This window comes from Mixophyes fleayi, chromosome 4 (assembly GCF_038048845.1).
Source record: "Mixophyes fleayi isolate aMixFle1 chromosome 4, aMixFle1.hap1, whole genome shotgun sequence".
NCBI lineage: Eukaryota > Metazoa > Chordata > Amphibia > Anura > Limnodynastidae > Mixophyes > Mixophyes fleayi.
The window spans coordinates 120,184,080-120,201,319 of record NC_134405.1 but is presented as its reverse complement, the minus strand read 5'-3'; the positions used below and the strand labels follow the sequence as shown (position 1 = coordinate 120,201,319).

Here is a 17,240-nt window from a genome sequence, read left to right as displayed (position 1 = left end):
TCCAGTAAGCCAGGGATCAGGAAGAAGGTGTTAAAGAAAGAAGACTCTCAGATGCAAGTATGACTAGAAGTACAACAGACTGGTGCAACAATGTAGCACAGGTACCTTTGCTGGATCTATGTGCACAGGTATAGATGAAGGCTCTTGGTCTTTTAGCATTATCTGAGCTGCCTCAGTGTTTGGTGATCGCATTGGGCCAGCTTGTGCTTGATAAGAGCTGTATGGGGCAGGGTTGGGATCCTCCAATCTGACATTACTTAGATTTACATTAGGAATTACAGCAGCAGTTGAAGTTGTAGTGTTTGTTTCAGACGGCAGAGAAAGGTAAGGGGCAGCAGGTAAGGCATCAGCTTTCTGTGGAGTGTTTAAAATAATGTATTCACTTTCAGCAGTAGAGGGGGAAACAAACCTTGAAATGCAAAGAACTTCCCCAATACAGTCTTCACAAATATTACAGTGTTTGCCAATTCTGCTTAAACATTCTGCTACATAAACTAAACTGAGCTCCGGAACCTAAAGCCGAGCTAGGACTCAAGCACTCATTTACAGTTACATATTACAGTACTGTTTGATAGTTCAAAATGTGTCTGTTGACAACCATTGCTCTAGTCTACTGATATTGTAAAATTAAATATACTAAACAGTTGATTGCGGCAACAAATCAATTTATAACTGCAGTAAACTTGGACATTGCCTGTCACTTCACCATGGTTTCAAAAGTAAATAAATAAATAAAAAAAAATAAAAAAAATGATATGACATCCTCTGAATTCTACATTATTTTGTCCACCCAGTTCTAAATTAGTTCACTCAATAGGGACTTGTGTTGACAGGAGCGCTCTCAGTCTACAGATTGTGCTCCTTGTAAAACAAATCTCATACAGTGCTATCCCAAGTTCTATTGTCTATTAAAGTATCAGATCACGCTCCAATCTGATTAATCAACATGCCTCTCCCATAGTGACACATAATAATTAAGGGCCAGTCATTGAACCTAAAATACAGGCTGTGTTATATAAAAGCTACTACTAACATTCACAAATATGTTAAAATGTCCCCATAACATGACAGGATCATATTTATGTGTGTGAATGTTTCTTTTAAATAAGCCAACTTGTATTTTAGGTTTAACAAATATAAATGTAATATTACAATGTGTTAGTCCCTAGTTCTTCTTGCCAATTTACTGAGAAAACACACAGCACCATACAATCCCACAGATTCCAGTCTTGCCTCACTTAAGGTAACCACAAAGAACTTGTTAAAACCTTCACGGCTTCATTTTACTAACCAGTCTTGCCAAAAAGAACCACAGTTACAAATACTATCCAATATCATTACAATGGAAAGAGTACTTTCACTTCACAAGGGGGTACTTGTAGTACCCCTAAAAAGATAAGTCTAGTTTTAATATAAAAGATAACAAAATAACTACTGTAATGTACAAACCATCTGAGAAAACACAATTAAAGACAACATTGTATTATTCAAAACACCATACACTACACTTTAAATGTCCCCAATACCCATATCTCCATATATTTTTACTTAAGATTACTGAAAAATAACGAATATATTGTCAGGTATGACCGATGCTTAAAAGCTACTGCAGCACCTTCATGTCGGTATGTGGTTGACAACTAGACATTTGGTCGACAATTGATCTGTAGACAGTATTATTAGGTTGACATCAGTAAGCTGTAGAAGAGCAATTACAGGATATAATTTAAAAAGTCAACATATTCCTTCAATGGTAGCAGCCATTTTATGGGCTAAACCAATACTCCCCAAAATACTGCTGATCATTCACCAGGGACAAAGTATATACATGTCTTAGGGGGCTTGCTGGTTCTTGACAGTCTGCATTCTCATGAACATGGGTCCACACCACAAAATTGCTGCCTCCAAAGGAAAACAGTGCCCTTTACAACAGAGTAATACAGCAAGCAGTCTTAGTGGTGCCTGAGCATAAACACTGGGAAGTGTATAACTAGTACTACATAAAGTGTAATAATTTCAGCAGCAGTTTCTGTTTAAAGGGACAATATTCAGAACAATGCTTTAAATGACAAACAAGTTTGACTGACTAAGCTACCGGGGGCACTGTTTACATTGCCAGAGATCAGTTTATTATTCAGCCCCCGTCCCCCAGGTGTCCAGGTCATACGTCACATTACAAGTTATTAGAAACGTAATGTTACTCTTTCCTATTAAATTTAGGAGTTTAACCAAATACATTTTTAATTTGAACAAAATTAGAATGTTTTGGCAGCATATCTGAATGTACTCTCATTTTAGCTAAAATGAGCATAATACATTATATATCAAAACATGTATCAAATTTAATTATCATTGTTTAATTGATAGGAGTACCTTAAAATAGAGCCTTACTTTTATTTTATGTTCTATGGGACATAATGAACTAGAGTAACATTTGTTGAGCATGGATATCACCGAGATCTATTCCTGGCATGTTGTGTTAGAGTATGTGTTTACTTGCTATAATATCAGAGGGCATAGGTGGAAATCTGCCTTGGGAAAGTCATCCACTAGTGAAGCACCATACTCATCACTGCAGGGAAAAAGAGCACAAACACTAGCACTTTATGTTGGATAGATTTATGGGGCAGGTTTGATTAAACAGAATGTCCAAAATCTAAAATGTTTCTTTAATCAAAGTCACTGACCAGTAATGCTGTAAACCCATTGCTGGCTGACAGAGGCCCCTAAGTGTAAGACATCCATCCCCGTAAAGCCTACAGCTTTCCAGCAAAGGATGACACTATATCTAAAGTATCCAATCTATGGCACGTTAATAAAAACAACATTTGTTGTCCAGTCATCTACCTATGCCTGAATGTTTTACTGAACAATTCTGTAAACAAAAGTCAAAATATGTTTTGTATAAAACAGATCTTTCTAGATCTATTTAGGCATTGTCAGAAGACCTAAGAAAGGCATTACTATGAATATTTACATATTTACAGTACAGGTACCAAAATACAAACCATCATGCAGAAAATGTTAAAGGAACTAACCTGTTGAGTTGGTACATTTTTATATCCTGGAGAATCTGTTCTGACGATTGGCTGTGGCTGTGGTGGATAAGATGGGTAAGCCTGGTTCTCCTGATTATGTATCCCTGAAGTGTCATCGCGGACAGGTTCAGAAGAGCGTGTAATGGCAGACTCTGGTGGAGTCCCAGCCTCGTCATTTAGCGTTTCATCCAGGTCTTGGTCAGTGTAAGCCCCTCCTTCTGTGTCAGTATCTTCATAGTCTGAGGTGTGCCTGCTATCAGTGCTATACATTGAGTATTCACTACCTGGTGCTGACAAGTAGGATAGACGGTCGTCATGCAAATCAAGATCATCATCTGTGCCACCTTCTGCCTGCACCGAATGAAGTTAAGTTAGACGAGGTTAGTAATTCGAGATCTGGAATCCTTCTTGGAGAAGTCCAGGATTTTATTTACTCTACACAAACAATTATTTATATGCCCTACAGCAATCATTTCATAATTTCTCTGCTAAATGTAAATTATGTACGCTACTCCTTATATATTACAGAAATCAAAATGTTAGATGAAATGTCTTAAACACGTGGGTTGTGCTCGTCACTTGGCTTATGCATTTCATAAAATTTCAATACAAAATGGAATGTTGAATTTTTTTTTTTTTTTTATAATCATAACACCTTCTGTAAGAAACTTTCAAGTTCATGAAATAAACCCAAAAACTAGAATTATGTCAGTTGTACTGTGCATGACATCTAAATCAAAGGCCATTTCAGCAGATTCATACATTTGCAGCTTCTGTAAAGTGAATTCCAGGCACTGCATTCTAGTGAGTATGCTAAAATCACTGCCACAAACTCATGCATTGATGTCCTAAAGAACTGGAATAAGCCTTACTTTGCCTTCTGAGACCCAAACCAGCTGGTTCTGTTGCTGCTGTACAGTTTCTTTCAGTGCTCCGTACCAGCCATCATTCATAGAATTTAAATTAATGGTAGCTGAAAAAAAACAAAAAAAAAAACAAAAAAAAAAAAAACTGTTTAAGCATTGACATACATAACCTAATTATAATGTGTATTGTCTAGCCCAACTGATTTAAAGTTTCCGATGGTATGAAGGGGAATATCATTGAAAGCACCCAATTAACAGTATACGGTGTATTTGCACTTACTTGTAAAAAGATGGTGATTATTTTTGCGTAGTTTATGTGAACGTTCATATAGTTTTCGGGCACTTTTGCGAGATTCAGGGCACAACCTCGTTCGCATAGTTTTCACACCCTGCTTGGAGTCAGGGTTAAGGAACACTACAATTGGATACCACTGTGCATAGTTCAGACGGTCTACAGCATTTGGGGTCACATCCAGAAGTGCATGTTTATCCTGAAGAACAAACATAACTGTATGAAAGAACTGACCCCTGCTCAGGACAATGAAATTACAAGACACGGAATGGCAAGGTTATAACTTGAGCCAAGGTAATCTGCTAGTCTCAAGTCTGCTTCTGAGATATACTATGATTTAGGCAGCACGGTGGCTTAGTGATTAACACTTCTGCCTTACAGCACTGCGGTTATGAGTTCAATTCCTGACTATGGCCTTATCTGTGAGGGAGTTTGTATTCCCCATGTTTGCGTGGGTTTCCTCCAGGTGCTCCAGTTTCCCCCCACTCTCCAAAAACACACTAGTAGATTAATTGGTGCTATAAAATTGACCCTAGCACCTCTCTGTGTATGTTAGGGACTGTAAGCTCCTATGGGACAGGGACTGATGTGAGCGAGTTCTCTGTACAGCACTGCGGAATTAGTGGCGCTATTTAAATAGCTGCTAATAATGAGGATATCACTGTCAATGACCTCGTATACGTGATGTTTTTTGGAGAGTGATTACAAGGCATTAAGGCAGCAAGAAGGTCCGACAACAATTAATTCTTACAATAAAAATGTTAATTAACTGTTAAACTTAAGATGCCTAACCAGCTTGCATCAATCTTACATGGATGCTAGTCAATCTGTCACCCACATTTCAAAGATGAGAGACGCAGGCTATTTTTTCAAACACCCTGTTATATGAATCACTCACCCTGTCAATAATCTGCTTGATCGTGTGGAGACGGATGATCCCAGAGCTCCGCTGGTCAGTACCCGCATCTCTTGGTTCACTTCCTACAGAGAAAACCATGAATTAGTAAGCAGAGCTGCAATGCCTAGTCATTGCATTTTATGGTTTATAGATCTTTAATCCAGAACACATGTAGAAGTAAAATGCCTTAATAATCAAACTATTTCCCCGATTATATACAGATTTTCTTTTTAGCCAATATAAACACTTCTCTGCCCTCTGCCTGGCAAGACTAGTTTGAATTTATTAAGGCTCACTACCAGGGAAGCCAGGTAGCTATTGGCAGAATGGTAGTAGTAGGAGTCATCTCTGTATACTAGTTTCTCAGAGTGGGAGGGAACATACTCAACCCCTTCATTAGCAAATTAGACTTTCCAGCTGGTAGTTGATTAGAGCCAAAACAACTAAACACCAATAGCAACGCTGGAAACAGTTTAGCTATAGAATATGTATGAGTTCATGAATGATATAAAACAGATATTTTATTACAATATAAAATGAATACACAAATATATAGATCATCTGTGGTTAACATCTCTCAGAGAAACTGATACCTATTTATGTATTCTATCTGTTAAGATGAAACCACCTGCAATCAATTAAACTTGATGAGCTGAACAGCAAAGACTTCAAATCAATAATATAAATATTTAGTTGCAACTTTAAAATTAATTTGGTGATCCTAGGTATAACACAAATAGATATCACTGGTGGAACTGTACAATCTATGTTTACTCGGTTTGTGGAAAAAGGTCCAAATTAGCGATATCTATTTGTATTATACCACGGCTCACCGAAGTTCTTTAAAGTTGCAACTAAATATTTATATTATTGACTTGAATTCTGTTGTTCAGCTCATCAAGTTTAATTGATTGCAGGAGGTAACATCTTAACATCTCTCACAGAGAGACGGATTTTATATATTTTATTTGTTAACCACAGATGATCTATGTATTCATTTGTGCATTTATTTTATATAGTAATAAAATGTCTGTTTTATATCATTCATGAAGTCATTCATATTATACAGCCAAAATGTTTCCAGCGCTGCTATTGGTGTTTAGTTGTTTTGTCTTTTCAGAAGAGTACCCAGGCTCTTCTGCAGCTGCAGCTCACAGGTTGGCTTTATATTTGGTTAAATCCTTAGACTCTGTCAGCACCAGGGTATTTTTTTTCTTGTTTTTCAGTTGATTAGAGCAAACCTGTCCCATTTCAGTTTGAGAGTCCCAAATGTGCAATCAGTGTAAGTGGGTAGTTGTGGATCCTACTGCAGCAATGGCTACAGATTTTTTCTTTCCCCGCTAATATAAGAAGCCTAGCTTTTATAAATGTTACGGTACTCCAACCCAAATGTGTTTTATTTCTTTACAGTATCCAGTCCCTTCCTATAGCTTTTAGTATACCGCTTAACAGTAAAATTTTATTACATTCTTTGAAAATAGAAGGTTAAAAAAACGGCACATTTGTGGTCAAATCTGAGCAGTCCCATCATAAATGCATTTACTCACAGATCACTCATGCAGTAATGATTATGTTAATGTTTAGCAACATTCATTTGACGAAGATCGGAATTTATGAGTGTTAAAGCATCCTGCAGCTATTGTATTATGTGCACACTTAACTAGTTAGGCACTTTAAATAGAGTTGAACATATTTCAAAGGTTGAAAAGGCAGAACTTACTGGCAACCTCATAGACATCAGGTTCCTCTCTTGCTAGTTTCTCTCGTGCAACATCAGCAATGGGACCAAAGATAACAACAGGCCTGAGAAATCCAGCTGGAAGAGAGAAATGTGTGTTTAACAAATAAACAATGTTGCCATATCACTTAACATAAAGTAGCGGCCACCCAAACAGACTAAAATAAACAGTTAAAAATAAAAAAGTATATTGTTTTCACCTTTTAACTTTAAAACAGATTCCTGTTATAAAGCAGCATGCTTATCAAAACTGCTGCAATTTATGTAGAACGATCAAATGACAAGACTTATGGGAGTATATTTACTATGTGGCGGTTCAGTAGCACCGTCAATTCCCAGCACTTTGAAGTAATTTTCTTGAAACAGCAATTTTATTAAAGACCAAACTCGATGGGCGTGGTCTTTAACGAAAGTGCCGTTTTAAAACGGACTTCAAAGCGCTGGTTCTACGGAAATATACTCCATAGTGTATATATCGACTTTTGTTGGTGAGTGACGAGACAGGAACTAGCCCACCATAGCGAGTCTATCCGCACTGCACCTCAGGAAGCAGTCTAGAGACTGCATTCTTGACATTAGGACACTTATAAAAAATATTTCAAAGCTAATGCTTGAATTCTTACACACAATTTTTGTATTGGTTCTATAATATCACTAAAATGTTTAACTCCATATATTTTGTCGAGATGAAAAAAAAATAACTTCCTAGAACAATGAGAAAAAAACAAAAACCCCTTCAAAAATACCTTCTCGCAAGACGACACGTTCATATGCAGGAAACTTTGTCTGAACAGGTTGGGCAGAGAGGTCTTCTCTGCTTTTCCTGAGATTTCGCTTGGAACTACGTAAGCCCCGGAATCGCCAAAAGTCAGCACGATCACCGCCAGCTGTTTTCGGAAGGGTGTATTGGACACTTGCAAGCTGCTCAGCTCTACGGATGGTAATAAACAACAGCTCAACCGGGTAGATCAACACAGCATATATGGCGATACCAATACCAATTTGGCATTAACAAAAGCATTTGCTACACAAATATCACATGACCTTATATAATACAAGTCAACATACATACAACTTTTCGTTCAACAGTTAATATCAAGCATGGCTGCCCATAATCCACAGCTTCCGCATAACACCAATTTACTCAGGAGACCTCAAACCAAGGAAATAAATAGATGATTATGATGATGGAGGAGTAAAAGAAAAATGTAGAATCTTGTATAGAATGCTTATGAAGAAACTGTTGTAGAAGCTTAATTTGTACAGTGTAGAGAGGAGAAAAAAAAAAAGGAATTTACAACTTTCAACAGGACTATTTTTAAAACTAAAGCTTCTGAGAACGGACAGAATTAAGTACTTATTGGAAAAGAATAAGAGCAGATACAATATAGGATTTTAAAGATGCAGAGGATACAAAATGATACTGGTGCACAAGTCCTAACTGTGTAAGGACTTCTCAAGCCCACCATTAAACATTATACATATATGTGTATTATAAGTTATTTAAATGTATCAATATACATTACTTATTTTATATTTAAATAAACACTAGTATGTAAAGTAAATAGAACATTTCAAAGTATCGACTAGCATGGACATCCACATTCTTGCTTTCTATATTTGTAACTTTATCTGATGTTTCGGCTGTTGCTTAGTACTTTACCTGTTCTTATTTGGAATAATCCCCCTTTCCACTTCCTTATGATTTCTACCGATTCGAATCGCCAGCCATGATCCTAGCTTCCCATTGTATAGTGTGTCCACAACTCGAAACACCTCTCCTTTGTTAAAACTCAGGCCATATGGTGATTCCTTCTCATATTCAAAGTGGGTTCGGATATAAAAGGAATCCCCAACATCTGACTCAACAATGCGACGATAAACTGGAAGAGTAAGAGATGACAGACATAATGAAAGTTCAATTTAACAAGAAAAAACGTATCAATTACAGTATACAAATGGTGCTCATCTTTGCTGCTGAACTGGTATTGAAAACATACCTAACGTCGTAATGCAGAATGACATTATATAACCTTCTTTGGAAACTTCATTAAAAAACAAATTAGCAATAACTAAAAATACTGTATCCTAAATACAAAGCATGAATAGTACTCCTGTTTAAGAACCCATCTCACAACTGCTGCCAGCAGGTCCAAACACGGGACCAGGAGTGTCTTCTGGCCATGAGATCTGTATAACCAATTCAAGTGTGAATGGTTTGTGCAACACAGGCCCAGTCACCAGAGAAGTCCTAGTGATATAGGCTGACAGACCTATGCCATCATAGTGGATAAAGGAAGGAAGGCGGATACCTACCACCATACGCCTGTTTCTGCCACAAGACAGCGATTAAAAAAATAAAAATACTCACATTTGGCACGGAGAACTGGGTAAATACATCTGTGTCATTTCCTGGGACTGTTCCAAGCGTATAAAAAGTAACCATGGCAAGATATGGAAAATAACTTTTCCATGATATTTGTCTGGTTTTCCCAAAATAAGGGTCATGAACTAAAACATTCTGTATTGATATGTTACTAAAAGAAATCATGTGTACCAAATAAAACCAAAATATAAAATTTGCATGAATAGACTAAAAATGTAAACTAATTCTCAACAAAACTAACATAGCAATAAACCACGAAATTGGGTCATTACTGCGAAAGTATTTAACAACTGACAAGAACAGATTGTAATTTGCCCAGTATTTTTACAGGTATTTGTATTTTATTACTAGGAATTCTGTAGGGATTATTTCTTAACGTTTTTTCTCTTATCGTTTGTCTGTTACTTAAAGCACTCACCATCTTTCTTTTTCTGAGCCAGAATTGTGACCTCTTCTCCTTTAGGTAGGTCCAGCAAGAAAAGGACAGCCTCCTCCCTGATGATATTTGTGAAGTCCACATTGTTTACCTATAGTGCACAATAAGCAGTTTAATAGGGCCCTTTTTGTCAAAAGAGAATTATATATATATATATATATATATATATATATATATATATGTATGTATGTTTAACCATTGTAGTGTTGCATAACTTCACAGGACCTATTTCCCGGCTGTATTTACTTGTCGTCCGGCAGCCCTATTCTAATAGGCCAAGTTATTGTTTGTCCTATTATAATCGGCATTGTGTGAGCACTACCGCCAGCAGAGAGCGTCAGACCACTGACCACCAGTCCTGGCAGTCAGAGACTGTGCAACCATAAACAAACAGAATTACACTGCCCCACCTACTCCTCAATGCCACCCGGCTGGCAAAAGTTTCTTGGGGAGAACACTGAACAAGAATGCCAATAGTATAAATGGCACAGGAGCAAATGTCTGTCCAGATGGCAAAGCTTATTGGTGCATATGGGTGATTGCACTACAATAATAAATAACCCTCATTCCATAGAACCAAGTAGTATCTACACCAGGAACCCCAAAAAGGAAAGATTTGTGCTTTATTCATAGACAAAGAGGAATAGTGCTTGCAAACTGAGAATCAGAAACAAAGCATAGAGTTAAATTGCAGACTCAGAAAGTCAACAGTCACAATTAAAGATTGCAGTTCTTTAGAGCTTCGCATAAAGTCATTTAAGAGTCAAGTAGGATATACAAGACATGTGCCTGAACCAGCATCATTTACGTGGAAGTGGCTATTTAACCAATGTGACTGGAATGCATAGACAATGGCAGAAAAGCTGGACCCCTGGGTACGTCTTAAAAATTGTAGGAAAGTATGACTGAAAAGATTTTAATTTTTGTTACCAAGAAGCTACTTAAAAAAAAATAAAAAAATCCGAGTGGCTTTCCATAAGTGATTCAAACTTGACACAGACAAGTGGCCATTAGTTTCTTTAATGTAGTTAGGGGTGGGGCATATCAAAAACTAAAATTATTTTGTGGCAAATCCTACAAAATTCAAATGTCAGTAGAAAACTCTCCATTTGTAAAAAGCCAAGAAAGTAATTGCATGCAGTGTGGCTAGAGGACTAACTACTGTACAGACTTATGCTCTGCCCACAGTGCATATCTCAAAAGGACTGTTAAGTAACTGTTCGAAATACACCCTCCTGGTTAGATAGCAGGGTGCATAACTGAGGAAACAAACATAATAAAACAGAGAGTGTGTGTGTGTGTGTGTGTGTGTGTGTGTGTGTGTGTGTGTGTGTGTGTGTATAAACAAACATAATAAAACAGTGTGTGTGTGTTCCATCGCATCCAGAGACTTGATTACTGCAGTAATGAAATGCAAGCTTTCATGTTACATTCATGGTTTTTCTCTTTCTTTAGGCATTTCTTCTTTAATATTTACATATGATATAGTCAGTAGGCACTGCCCGGGAGCTCTTAAGCATACACGGAGAATATTAAATACTTGTGGAACACATAAAAAACAGTCACATTAATGCTGGTTTTAATCTATATTCCAACAGCAAAGCATTTGGCACTATATTGCATGTTTTTCCTAATATACCTGGAAGCACTATTATTATTAAATGCAATAGATACCTCAAAGCTGCCAAGTTTCCAATTTCAGCAATTATTACAGCAGACATAAGTTTGTGTTAAAAAGATCTAATAGAACCCAAAAGAAAAATACCAGAAGCCTAACTAAGTGAATGATGACTAAATAAGTCTAATTAGTCTCCATTTCTGGATTACAGGTAAAGTTCAGTGGACGAAAAAAAAACCTAACAACTACAACATGGAGAATATCATTTTAAACATAAAAAGGGTGCAACTTACTCTGAGAATCTGATCACCTTCTTCCAAGCCTTCCTTTGCTGCAGGACTGTCCTCCAAAACACCAGCCACAAAAATACCAACATCATTACCCCCTGCAAGACGAAGCCCTACGCTGTCTCCTTTTCTAAACTTAACCAGTTTCATGCTTGGCCTAAAAGACAAAAAAACATTATATTAATTTACAGTCAAACACACTGGTAGCACCCTAGATACAAGGTTTCAGCATATATCTTCATTGACTGAGCGGAGACCATCCGGATATAATTATCCAAAGTGCTCCAGCGTGCACACATCTCCTGAAAGGACTTCAGCGGATAACATGTTTCCCAGTAAATGTTGCGGAGATGAAATACATAGTTTATCAAGAATATAATATGATATGGAGAGGAAGTTACAGTAAAATTACTCTTGTCACATACAAGTGACATATTCCACCCTCCTATAGGAAATGCCTAATACTGAACCGCCTTTGTGACATGCAGTTCTAGGCAAATGCATAAAGAGCTATTTCCTCTGGTGACTGCCAGAAAGAGAACAAAAAGGGCAGGAGACTGCTGGCTCCTAATATGTTGATGGCAAGGGCTATATCACTTACATCTAAATTTATTTTGCTGACTCTGGAATTTGACACCATGTTGATGCTCACGTGAAATCAGAGTAAGGAAGGCTATACATTACCGAAGCATGCCATCTTCATGCGTTGAGTTCGGGAAAGGTCCATCAGATGGACTGACAGGCAGGTCTACATCAGGCTGCCCAGATTGGGCATATACCGGTTTCGGCTCTAAAGAAAAGAAATTGATTAAATGGTTTTGCAATATACATACTTTAACATGACATTTTCTGCATATTTTTTATTGTACATTTATGAGATGATAAAATTAGTTTTTCTTTCTAATGTTGGATTCACTTTAAATCACATCATCATGAAAACAATTTTAGAGCTGAATACATTCTGTGAACATTCAAACCGCTCAGAACGTTTTGCCTACTCCCAATAACCATGGGCCGCTGCTTCAAGTCACTGATTGATGACTTGAAAACAAACTTGTCTGTTCAAAGCAAGAGAAGATTACACAAAAATAAATTTGTCAAGCTTGTAATTAAAATCCATAGAAACATACTTAAGAAATGGAAAGGGAAACTGCTGTAGTCAAGACAAGATCTGGAAGACCAAGAAACACATTTGACATAACTGTCACATACAAATATTGCTGCAAAGAAGCTGCAGAAAGGTTTAGCTAACAATGTAGTATAGATGTCCAAAGTGGAACATTACTTACACAAAAATTAAACTTTTTCTAAGACCTCATTGCAAAAGTCAATGTCTGAAGGAGGCAAAACAATCAGGGATGAGCGGGCTCGGATTTCCGCTATCCGAACAGTGCGGATCCGAGCACTGTTCGGGTATTCCCGGCGCTTAGCAAAACTGAAAACGAGGCTATGACTCATAATCCCGCCGTCGGATCTCGCGATACACGGATCCTTTAAAAATTCCCCGCCGCCATCTTCACTCGGGCGTTGGATCAGGGAAGCGGGAGGTTGTGTTTCTCTCCTGCCGAGTCCAGTGGTGCTCTGTCCTGCCGAGTCCAGTGGTGCTCTGTCCTGCCGAGTCCAGTGGTGCTCTGTCCTGCCGAGTCCAGTGGTGCTCTGTCCTGCCGAGTCCAGTGGTGCTCTGTCCTGCCGAGTCCAGTGGTGCTCTGTCCTGCCGAGTCCAGTGGTGCTCTGTCCTGCCGAGTCCAGTGGTGCTCTGTCCTGCCGAGTCCAGTGGTGCTTTGTCCTGTGCTCTGTCCTGCTAAGTCCATTGGTACTGCTATATATCAACGTTCACTGTCCCCTTAGTCTAAAAAAATTAGTACTGCAATATATAACTACGTTCACTGTTCCTGCAGTATAAAAGAATTTGTACTGCAATATATAACTACGTTCACTGTTCCTGCAGTATAAAAGAATTAGTACTGCAATATATAACTACGTTCACTGTTCCTGCAGTATAAAAGAATTAGTACTGCAATATATAACTACGTTCACTGTTCCTGCAGTATAAAGGAATTTGTACTGCAATATATAACTACGTTCACTGTTCCTGCAGTATAAAAGAATTAGTACTGCAATATATAACTGTGTTCACTGTTCCTGCAGTATAAAGGAATTTTTACTGCAATATATAACTACGTTCACTGTTCCTGCAGTATAAAAGAATTAGTACTGCAATATATAACTACGTTCACTGTTCCTGCAGTATAAAAGAATTAGTACTGCAATATATAACTACGTTCACTATTCCTGCAGTATAAAGGAATTTTTACTGCAATATATAACTACGTTCACTGTTCCTGCAGTATAAAAGAATTAGTACTGCAATATATAACTATGTTCACTGTTCCTGCCCACTTGTGTCGCTTAGCTTAGTCATCCAGCTACCTCGGTGCAACCTTTTGGACTAAAAACAATATTGTGAGGTGTGAGGTGTTCAGAATAGACTGGAAATGAATGTTATTGAGGTTAATAATAGCGTAGGAGTGAAAAAAAAATCCAAAAATTTGGATTTTAGCACTTATGCTTTTTTTTTTAAAAAAAAAATCAGAACCCAAAACCCAAAATCAGAACCAAAACCTTGAGTGGGGTGTTTTGGCAAAACCCAAAACCTCAAGGTAATCAGAACCCAAAACACGAAAAGTGGCCGGTGCACACCCCTAAAAACAATACCTAGATAAGCCAGAGATTTATGAAACCAAGTGAAATTACATCAACCACTAAAGATATATTTGGAGAAAAACAGTTGAGAAAAGAACCTGCCAAACGTTATGCATGGAGATGATCTATTAAGCTGAAAAAAGATTGGATATTTCAGAAGTGACAATGATCCAAAAATACCTAAAAAACAACCTTGAAGTATATACAAAACTTAAAGATCAAGGTTTTGGAATGGCCTCTAAGACAATGGTGATAAAGCGTTTGGAGTCACTACCATGTGGCCTAGAACCCCACTGGTTAGTGTGCACTTAGAACACCGAGTACCTATGTCCCCACCATGTGGGGCCACTGACAGATGAGAACTAGCAGGCACCTTCTTACCTGTGAAGCTATATATCAACGTTCACTGTCCCTTTAGTCTAAAAAAATTAGTACTGCAATATATAAGTACGTTCACTGTTCCTGCAGTAAAAAGGAATTTGTACTGCAATATATAACAACGTTCACTGTTCCTGCGAATGGCACCAGTGCTTAATTGATTTTGAATGTTCCCGTGACCATATGGGCACATCCTCTGCTGCAAAATAAGGCCTTCTACCCAATGGCGGGTTTGCATTAAAAACCCGCAAACAAAAGACTTGTGAAGCCGCATGACAAACACATCTGATATGCATGTAACTGCTCTTAGGCTTCACCAGTGCATTTAATTTTGGTAAAACACACATGAATGAAGCAAGTAGTATTTTCAACATTCCCAAACAAAAACAAACATCAGGTTGCATATGGGATCAATGAAAGAGATGGGCAAGAGACAAAACACCTCAATAAAACTATTTTTCGTATAATGAAATTCTAACACAATAGGTAAATATAGCACAAAGTAATGGATCAGTGTGACACCTGGAAGAGGAGGAGTCTGCTTTTCAGGTCTTTCCAGCAAAGGCTCCTCTGCTGCTCTGGACAAGGTTGCACTATTTGTATTTTTCACAGGTGTAGATAGAGCTGCAGGCTTTGATATCCTTTCATCCTCTCTACTCCGTGTGCTGCAGATAGAAGACAAAAATGGTTATACCAGCTGTGTGCCTCACGAAGTTACTGACAAGATGATTATTATTACACCAATGCACAAAAGTACAATATTTATTGAAATTCAGATTTTGACCATGCACATTTCTGTGAAATTATACATATTTTGCAACAAAATAAGATATTTGCATTTTTACACGTTGCTTATACTAATATCTTAATCACTTGCATTTTCAAACAATTCCTGAAGAGTATTTAAAACAAATAAAAAAGTGTAAATGGTGATCTAGACAGGGCTACATAGCACTGTTTAATATTGTATGCAATAAGAATGACCAGAAAAGCTATACATTTACATCTATGGTTTTAATTCACCTCTCACATGTTAACTTACGAATGTATGACACATTCCAACTGGCAGCATGTAGACAGATGGCTTTACATTGGTCCTCGCTAATCCTTATATTTATTAATTCTATTAATCATATTAAAACAATTCAGTCTTCCAGCAACAAATTTAAAGGACTTACCCAAAGGGAAAAATAGTTAAAGATATACGCACCATTTATCTGCTGCAGTTTTACGCAATGTTAAGATGAAAATATTACATTAGCAAACCAGCAATAACTCTGACTTTAGCCAACAATATAAACAATATTTCTGTAGTTCACATATTGTACAAACATCAAGTACACTGTCCATACCTGTACTGTATTTTAATGAAGATTAAAAAAAATAAGTGTTAAAAATTCTGTTTAACAAAATACTGTTAAAGTCAAATCCAAAACAAATCGTTTTTGTCAGATGGCTATAATCTCGATGCGATGACACGATCACTATTAGAGCTATCATTTGTTTTTATTTTTTATGGTCACTTGTCAACACCAACAAAGCTGCCAACCACCTGCTTGAATTTGCTTTTATTATATTTGTCATAGCTGCAAGAGTCTTTACTAGTAGTACAAGGATCGTAATGTCATAGTTCTGGAAATACAGCTTGTACCCTTGTTGTTGTTGTTGTTAAAGTTACAGGAAACAAGTTCCAAGGAAGGTAACATTTTTTAGTCTGTCAGTCAATAGGGTTGTTAACAAGCCTGTTCAGCAAGATAAAGCGGAATTTTTTATTTTTAATTATGAAATGGAATACTTTGCATGATACAATAATCTGGCAACACACTTAAAACCTGTTATGAAAAGTACATTAAGTAATAAGGGGCAAGCAGAATTAACCAGAATAATTCTCTTATAGTGGCTTATTTACTAACAAGCGATGAGAACCATGACTTGGGAATAAATTGATCGAGCTGCGGATTTGAAAAAGTGGAAATGTTGCCTATAGCAACCAATCAGATTCTGTATGACATTTATTTAGTACATTCTACAAAATGACAGCTGGTTGCTATAGGCAACATCTCCACTTTTTCAAACCGACAGCTTGATAAATTTACCCCAACGTCTTTCAGTGACACTTATAAAAATGTAAAACAAAAACAATATTTGCTAAAAATAGATATTGATTCAAAGAATAAAGTATTTCATCAATTTTCTTCTGTCATCTCCATTCTGAGATGGCAATATCAAGACGAGGATTGCGGCAGTACCTGCTTTGTACGGGGAAGCTATCAGTGAGATATGGTGAATGTGCACAGCAGTTGTACACTCTTGATGTAAAGTTATAATTCCATTGGCGGGCCTGTGTTTACTACTTTAATGCAATTAAAAAAATTATCCTAAATAAATGTTTTAGAAGTATTTTTTCCTTTTAATAGCCTAGTTGGGCATCATAGGTGCATTACCACAGTCTGTTATTCCAGAAGCCCACATAATGAAAACCAGCATTATTACAAAGAAAAAGCATGTCACCATTATTAAAGACCCGCACACAGTAAACCAACAGCATTTTTAATTATAGAATACCCAGCCATACAAACACTTTTAGGATGGCTGCTGGA

The 17,240-nt window shown here is 37.2% G+C and overlaps 1 protein-coding gene across 13 annotated transcripts in view; it reads right to left on the bottom strand.

The window, feature by feature from the left end:
• The window catches only part of TJP1 (tight junction protein 1), a 356,728-nt gene that overhangs the window by 16,684 nt on the left and 322,804 nt on the right, over window positions 1–17,240 (bottom strand). For all 13 annotated transcript variants that reach the window (XM_075208092.1, XM_075208093.1, XM_075208095.1 and 10 more), the window contains 12 exons: window positions 15,163–15,305; window positions 12,244–12,349; window positions 11,566–11,716; window positions 9,637–9,745; window positions 8,496–8,715; window positions 7,579–7,763; window positions 6,815–6,910; window positions 5,095–5,177; window positions 4,185–4,395; window positions 3,911–4,011; window positions 3,039–3,389; window positions 106–354 (listed from right to left, as the gene is read on the bottom strand). In XM_075208092.1, the coding sequence (XP_075064193.1) occupies window positions 106–354; window positions 3,039–3,389; window positions 3,911–4,011; window positions 4,185–4,395; window positions 5,095–5,177; window positions 6,815–6,910; window positions 7,579–7,763; window positions 8,496–8,715; window positions 9,637–9,745; window positions 11,566–11,716; window positions 12,244–12,349; window positions 15,163–15,305 (2,005 nt within the window). The remainder of the gene's footprint in view (window positions 1–105; window positions 355–3,038; window positions 3,390–3,910; window positions 4,012–4,184; window positions 4,396–5,094; window positions 5,178–6,814; window positions 6,911–7,578; window positions 7,764–8,495; window positions 8,716–9,636; window positions 9,746–11,565; window positions 11,717–12,243; window positions 12,350–15,162; window positions 15,306–17,240) is intronic.